The 7,643-nt window shown below is 52.0% G+C and overlaps 1 protein-coding gene across 1 annotated transcript in view; it reads left to right on the top strand.

Moving 5' to 3' along the window:
- Window positions 1-7,643, top strand: part of MGAT5B (mannosyl (alpha-1,6-)-glycoprotein beta-1,6-N-acetyl-glucosaminyltransferase, isozyme B) — a 59,961-nt gene that overhangs the window by 46,595 nt on the left and 5,723 nt on the right. Inside the window, exons 13-15 of the mRNA XM_017743175.1 lie at window positions 2,150-2,330; window positions 2,926-3,072; window positions 4,473-4,589. Of these exons, the coding sequence (XP_017598664.1) occupies window positions 2,150-2,330; window positions 2,926-3,072; window positions 4,473-4,589 (445 nt within the window). The remainder of the gene's footprint in view (window positions 1-2,149; window positions 2,331-2,925; window positions 3,073-4,472; window positions 4,590-7,643) is intronic.

The following is a 7,643-nucleotide window of genomic DNA, read 5'->3' as shown; positions in this document are numbered from 1 at the left end:
GGCAGGCAGCCCCAGCCTCTGGCTCCTACCCTGAGCTGCTGAGGTGCAGATCTGGGTGTGTTTGTGGAGGACCATCCTTGGCACGTTCCTGGGGGAGTGATGTGACACATCCAGAGCCTGTGAGCAAACAGGGAGAGGCTGGTGGGACACCACTGCCTGCTCCTTGCTCTGGGTGATGCTCCCTCCCAGCAGGCTCTGAGGCTGAGGATTTCGTATCGATGATTTTATGTAATTAATTACAATGATTGCCGTTAATTAATTGCAGTGATTGCTGCATTATGATGGGGATAGTTTATCTCTGCTTTCAAGCGCTCTGTGAAAAGTGCCCCCTGAGCCTGGAACACCTGGGGGAGAGGGGTGGGTCACTGCATGGGGACAGCCCCCCCAAACACCCAAAACATCCCCCTGCATCTCCAGAGGGGCTGTGTGTGCTCCCCCTGTCTTATCCAGAGCTAGCAAGCTGCTTTTCCTTCCAGGGCTGTAAAAAGGAGCTAATTCTCATTGTCTGTTGATTTATTTCTATTTTTCCCTCTGTGCACCGCCTGGGGCTGCTCCAGTTGCAGGTACTGTACCACACCAGCTGCTGCTGGGCTTTGCCTCTGCGCCTCTTCTCAGGAGAGAAAAGGTTTTTGTCAGAGTTGACTTTGCCTTGATGTGGGCTTGGTCCTCTGAAGCTGCAGGGGTTGATGTGGGTTGATGCAATGGGGGCTGTACCTCCCCCCCTTCCCAGCTTTTGTGATTAGCAGCTGCTAATCAGCAGGGGTGCTTGTGGTGAGCCAGGACCCAGCCACAACATTCCCTCTTTGCTGGTGTTTGTGGGTTTTCCATCACTCCCCAGGTCTGGGAGCAAATCCCCCCTGGCTGGGGGGCTCCCTAAAAGCTCTACTGAAACCCACTAGATCTCATTTTAGGAGAACTGTAACATCTTGTCTTATTTTTCTGCCATTCCCTTGCCCTTTCTTATCCAGAAGTTTCCTTGAAGCTTGGTTAGGGTAGTTTGGGAAGGCACTAAAGAGAATTAAAACCTCAGAACGGACATTTCCCTCCACCCTGAGTGCTACAGGCGTTTGCTGTTCTGAGTCAGAACTCACAAACAACATCGGTTTTCCCCAAACTGCGTATTTGGGGTCATTTATTCCTGGGTGGAGAGGCTGGGGCTGGGCCCTGCTGGTTCCTTGAGGCCAGACTGCCTGGCCTTTGCTTCCCATCTTGTGGCACCCCATGGAATAAAAATGGGAATAGAGAGGTTTTTCTTTATTTTGAGTGATTTTGAGGTCTAGAAATGCAAAGAACACCTCCGTCTTCTGGAGCCAGGTGCTTATTTACCAGCCTTGGACCAAACACCCTCTCCAGAGCAGGGTGTTTTTGACATTTAGAAACATTTCATTAAACCTCCCTTCCCTTTATTTCTCATTTCCTACCCCTCAGAACTTCTTGCCTCTGGCTCACAATAGGAGCTGAAGTTTTAATAAGCTGGGAAAGCCTTCAAGAAGTCTCGGGCTCCGTGGCTGAGGGCAGAAATACAGCATTTGAGGAGGCTTTAAGCAACAAACAGAGTTTTCTCAAATTCCCCATTTATAACTCCTTATTCCCCCTGGTCTTTGCTCTTTTGGGGCTGTTGCAGCACTGGAAAATCCAGCATCCAAAGGATGGGCCCTCTGTGGTTTTTTCAAGCCAAAAAAAATCTGCAGCAGAGAAATTGTTAAAATGAAAGGCTGCTTTGGAGCAAAAGGAGGGAAGCCTCCAAGAGACGAAAATTGATGACCCTTTTCATTTTCCAGGTAGTGAAACAGGATTAAATCTGAATGAGAAAATCCTTGGAACTTGTTACTTGGAATAAGAGGCTATTAGCAAGCTCTGGTCTTTGCAGACTTTCCTCTGAACCCTTTAATTCAGCAGCTCCAGAGGCGAAGTTGCCCTTGGAGGGGACAGGGAAGGCAGGAACTTGATGATCAGAGTGATGGATCCTGCAGCCATCCAGGCTCTCCAGGAGCCTGGGGCAGTCCAGGATATGTTTCCAGGGAATGAGGAGGGGAGGGTGGGGATTTTGCACTGCTGTGGGTCTGCAGGTGCTCTGGGACAGCAGTTTGAGAATTAAACCCCCCCTCCATAACCATGGCGGGGAGGTCAGGCCCGTCTTTTAGTGCAGTTCACACCTCTGCCTTCCTCCCCAGGGCAAGGAGAAGTTCCTGGCCATCCTCAACAAGTACATGGAGATCCACGGCACGGTTTATTATGAGACACAGAGGCCACCCGAGGTGCCGGCGTTCGTGAAGAACCACGGGCTGCTGCCCCAGCACGAGTTCCAGCAGCTGCTGAGGAAGGCAAAGGTGGGTGAGCGCACCCCAGGACCCCATCCCCCGTTACCTGTGCTACTCCCAGCTGGGATAATGAACCACGAGCCTCTCAGCTGGGATAATTAGGCAGGAACCGAGCAGAGCACATTTCACACCAAGATGTGCCTGATGAGTTTCTCCTTGCACGCTGTCCGCAAGCAGAGCGCAAAGTTTCCTCATGAATTCATTTATTGCTAAGTGGGGTGGGGTTGGTTTTTTTTTTTCACCTTACAGCTGTGATAAAAATAAACGGGATTCTTGGAGCGTGTGGGCACATCCCTGCTGCCTGGGGGAAATATTCCTGATTTACCAGCCTAAACAGCTTTGGCAAAGCAATGTTGCTCCACACAGGGCCAGAGTGATGGCTGTAAGCGCCAGGAGGGAACTTGCAGCTCCTGGACACCCCATGGCCCTGCAAAGTGGGCTGTGAGCTGTGGAACAGGGGGAATTTTGAGCACTGTTTGTCGAACCGCAGCAAAGGCTCGGTGTGCAGGAGCAGAGCAGCACAGAGGGGATGCTGGTGGGTTGTCTGGGAGGTTTCCCTGCGGGGAAAAAAACCACTCACCAGCACTGGGTTTCTGCCTTGCAGCTCTTCATTGGCTTTGGGTTCCCTTACGAGGGCCCAGCCCCGCTGGAGGCCATCGCCAACGGCTGCGTTTTCCTGCAGGCACGGTTCAACCCTCCCCACAGCTCCCTCAACCACGAGTTCTTCCGCGGGAAGCCCACGTCCAGAGAGGCAAGTGTGGTGTGGGGGCCGCATGGGGCCACCCCGCTGTGCACCAGGGCTTGGGCCGGCCTGGGGAAGAGCAGCTGCTGTGCTGAGGTTACTTTTATTTTCATGCAAGGTTTCCTCAGTGGATATCTGCAGCTGGGAGATTTGCTTGGATGCAAGGGGCTCTGCTGTAGGTTTGGGGTTTCCAAGGAGAAGGTGGTGCAGGAGCCTTCTGCTGCACCCCAAGCTCCTTCCCCACCAGCCCAAATCCACATCCCCTCCACACCCTGCTCCCAACCCGGGGCGATGCTGCCCTGCTCACCCCTTTGTCCACCCAGAGGGACACTGGGACCCTGCACAGTGTGGCAGGGCTATGAAACCCCTCCCAGGCTTGCCCATCGCTGGGAATTCAATCTAAGTAGAGCAGGAACTCTTTAAAAGTTAAAGGCTGGAATAAATTGCCTCTTTTATTATTAATAAAGTGGATAATGCGGTGCAAGGCTCCCTTGTGAGCAGGGAGCGAGCTGGGGGACTGTGCAGCTGGACTGGGCTGTCCTGCCCCCCTGTCTGCCCCATGCACCCCCCGAATTAGGTGTTAGCACCCATTCTGGTGGGGCTGTGGCTGTACTTCAGCCTGGAGCCGGGTGGCAGCCGGGGGCGAGGGTTGTGAAATGCCTCAGGGTGTTTATGTGCTGGAGGGGAAAGAGGTGATCAATCTGCCAGGAGAGAAATGAGGAAGGACAGCAACGAGGAGGATAAAACACACAGCTCTTCTCCTCCAGCTGGCAGGCGTTCAGGCCCCTCTGTGATGTTTTTGTGGTGCCCCCAAAACACCTCCTCTGCTCAGCACCCTCTGTCTTCCCTTCCTGGAGGAGATCAGGGCTGAAAACAAAAGAGGTAGATCCCCAAAAATCACCTGTGTGGGTAGCCCAGGGAAAAGCCAGGATGTCAGTACTTGTGGAGCATCAGTGTGGGGGCTGCCTGTGGCATCAGGAGATGCAGCTTCCAGCACTGCTTTCTCCCAGTGCCAGGCTTTCCCAGCCTTCAGTAGCATTGAATTTTGTCCCTGCCTTGTTCCTAGAGATGGCAAACCTGGGAAATGTGGTGCCTTCATGCACCTTTCCTGCTTTGGTGCATTTTTGCCCTCCAGACCCACAGAATGGCTCAGGTCAAGGTTAAATTGTACCCGTGTCACAGAGATGGAGACACTCTGGGCTGCAAAAGGAATTCAGTGTTGTTGGGAATTTTAGCACATCATCCTGAGGCTGGGGAGCAGCTGGGTCCAGAGGAAACCTTTTTCCAGCACTGCCTATTGCAGTGGGTCAAACCCCACTGTGTCTGTGAGGCTGCTGCTCCTCTCTGCCATCCAGCTGTGAGCATTCCAGCAGGGATTGCAAAATCCAGCTGGCCCCGCTGTGTTTCAGGTGTCCTCCCAACACCCATATGCTGAAGACTTCATTGGGAAGCCCCACGTGTGGACTGTTGACTACAACAACTCTGAGGAGTTCGAAGCTGCCATCAAAACCATCATGAGGACACAGGTACAGCTTGGAGCAGTTTTGGGGTGACCTCCCCGCTGCTGGGTTTGGACAAGCAGCAGCAGCAGGTGTTGGAGTCTGGCTCTCCTTTTCAGACATTAATTTCTTTTCCTTCCTCCATTCTGCTTTGGATTTTTTCCCCCAGGGACACGCGTGCTTTGGCACAGAGCATTGTAGGTGTTTCCCCAGGGCAGAGCTGTGCCTTTGAGGGATCCCCTGGGAGTCCCTGGAGCGAGGGGAGGCTGGGATAAGGCAGATAAGGTTTGGGAGCAGGAGGCTGAGGTTGCTGGAGATGCAGAGCAGTTCTGGGAGCTGGTGTGATACAGAGATAAACCCAGAGAGCCACAGCCCTCTGCGCCTGCCTTTCCCCCATTTCACTGATCGTTACCTTTGGATGGAGCCAATCGATAGGAATAACTTCAGGAGCTGCCTCTGCGAGGGATGTAAGGAAGGGGAGAACCCCGAGGAAGGCAGCACTCCTGCTGTGCTCGCTCTGGAAGGGCTCCTCATGAATATTTACCTCCTGCCCGGTGGCAGGAGCCTTTCAAGTTGTCCAGATTATTAAAGTCAGTTTTCCTGGAGGGAAGGAAAGTGCTGATAGCCATTTTGCTGGCAATTTGCTTCGCCTGGGATGAGCCATCCTCTCTAGAGGACAGGGGTGTGCTGTGGAACCTGGGCTCTGCCTGGGGCTGTGGGGGCTCAGGGTTCACGGTGCTGGGTGGGATTTGGGGGGAAAGGTGTGGTGCAGGTCAGAGAAGGGTCGTCCTTGCTTTTCCCTGCATTAGGAGTTGCAGAGGTGGGTGCCTGTGACAGTCTGGGGACCTGATTCAGGTGCTGTGGCCATGCCATAACCCTGGGTCTCACCTCCTCGAGGGTGATCACTGCAGCTCTTCACCTCACTCTCATTTTCTCTGTGAACTTGTAAAGACTGATCAAACCCGACTTAGGAAAACAGTTGTTGTTTTGCACATTCATTCCCGTATCTCGATTAGAATGAAATTAAAAATAATGACATCCCTGCTGCTGTGCTGCCAGGCCAACTGTCAGAGCTTGACCCTCCACCATCTGGGCTGGAGACAGCCCTGAAGTGAAGGAATTGCTGTGGGCGTGAGGCTGGGAGCTGTTTGAGAGAGGGAAGGAGATTTTCAGTTTTTCCACAAGAGAAGAAGGAAAATAGTGGAGCCTGGTGCTGCTGTGCTGCTAAAATAATTAAAGAATGGTGAGATAGAGGATGGGGAAAGGGCTGTGCTGGTTCCTGGGCAGCTGTGTTGTGCTGCTGCAGTGTTGACTGGATGTGCACCAGGTCATTTTTGTGCTTAATGGTCTGGTTAAAAATTAAAGAACTGAAAAGGACTTTAGGGAAGGGTTTGGTGGTGTGATGGGCACTGGGCAGGAGGAGCTGGTATCCAGAACTGGGCACTCACTGGAGTGTGCTGCTGCTGTGCCCACCCCCGTTTTGCCCCAAACCAAGCTCCTGTCTCAGCTCTTCTCCGCATTCCCACTCTGGGATCAGGATCCCCACCCCGTGGTCCCCTCCCACAAAACATCCCAGCCTCTGGAATTACCCTCAGCTGCTGGAAGCCCTAAGTTTGCCTTAGATGAACAGCTCCAGTCACTGAGGCCCCATTTGCGTTGCGACACGGGGTCGCTCTGGAGAGGAGGGATTCCTTCCCACCGAGGAGTTAATCCACAACTCACCTCTCTGGGGGTTTACAGACATTGTATAAATCCTCCCAGAGCAGAGCAGGGAGTGAGTGTGAATAACTTACAGCAGCCTCTTCCCCCGCCTCCCCCAGCTTTTTATCTTTTAAATAGAAAGGTCTGCTTTATTAGAGATGCTGTCAAGGCAATTAAACCTAAAAATTGACCTACCTTACAGGTTTAAAAGCCTTATTATGGGCTTTGGCTCCAGGAGTCCCTGGGTATCTTGTCTTTAAAATACTGTTTGTTACAGCAGGAACTGAAAACAAGGACATTAGCAGGAGGAGCAGCAGAAAGATGGTAGCTGGGCAATTTAGTGTTCCTCTTCCCAGCCAGTTACTGGAGTTTGGAGAAATTATTTTACTGATTCCTTTTATATTTTTCCCCTGAAGGCAAAATGGGGTGTTCTGTTATTGGAATATCTAATAAATTTGTCTGTGTTTCAGAGTAACCACCATCAATTTATTTTTTTTCTGTCAAAACATTTCATTTCAAAATTACTGGAATGAAATACCATGGTTTTGTTTCCCATCTGCCTGCCTTTGTTTGGAAATACCCTGCCAATTTATTGAAAGGAATGCTGGATCTGAAATGATGCATTTCCCTTTGCTTCACCAACTCAGACAGACTGAACGTGAAACACAGCACTTTCCCCCTCCTTGATGGGTGAAAACATTGAAAATTGAAAACTGACCTGAAATCGATTTTATTTAGGGATTTTTTTTTGTTGTTGTATGACAGAAAAATCACATATCCCGCAGATGTTTTGCATCTTCTAGGCCAGAACTCAGTGAGACATTTTGGAGGATATGGGATGCTGTGGGAAAACTGGGTCTGCCATCAGGTGGAAGCTGTGCTGGGGACCAGGGACTGGGAACCACGATGCTGGGAGCATGTCTGGGGATTTGGGAGCTGGTCCATAAACCTGGCAGTAATTCTGGTGTGGTCGAGCTGACAACAAGCTCGCCCTGCTTTGGTCTGGGGGGGATTTGCTGATTGTCAGCAATATTTCTGTGTCACTGCAGCACCCCAGTTTCTCCTGCTGACACCCAGGGCTGCAGCTGGGGGCAGGCTGTGCCATCCCACAGCTTCTGCTGGGCTGGCAGAGCTCCCCAAGTTCAGGGCTGGCTGCTGGCTTTGTGCAGAGAGAGCAGTTGGGATGCAGCCGGCATCCCTCCCAACCTAGTTCTGCCTGAAAGAAACTTCTTCCTTCTGGAGGCAGAGCTGAATCATGCCTGGGACGTGGCTTGGGTTTGCAATCTGTGTTTTTTCCCCCAAGAGCAGCCCTTGTGCTCCCTTCTCTTGTCCTTTCAGAGGTGGCACCTGTTCCAGGTCACCCTCCAGCTGCTGGGGAAG

This window comes from Corvus brachyrhynchos, unplaced genomic scaffold (genome assembly GCF_000691975.1).
Source record: "Corvus brachyrhynchos isolate BGI_N302 unplaced genomic scaffold, ASM69197v1 scaffold148, whole genome shotgun sequence".
NCBI lineage: Eukaryota > Metazoa > Chordata > Aves > Passeriformes > Corvidae > Corvus > Corvus brachyrhynchos.
Note: the sequence above shows the minus strand (reverse complement) of the source record. Positions and strands in the feature narration are given on the sequence as shown.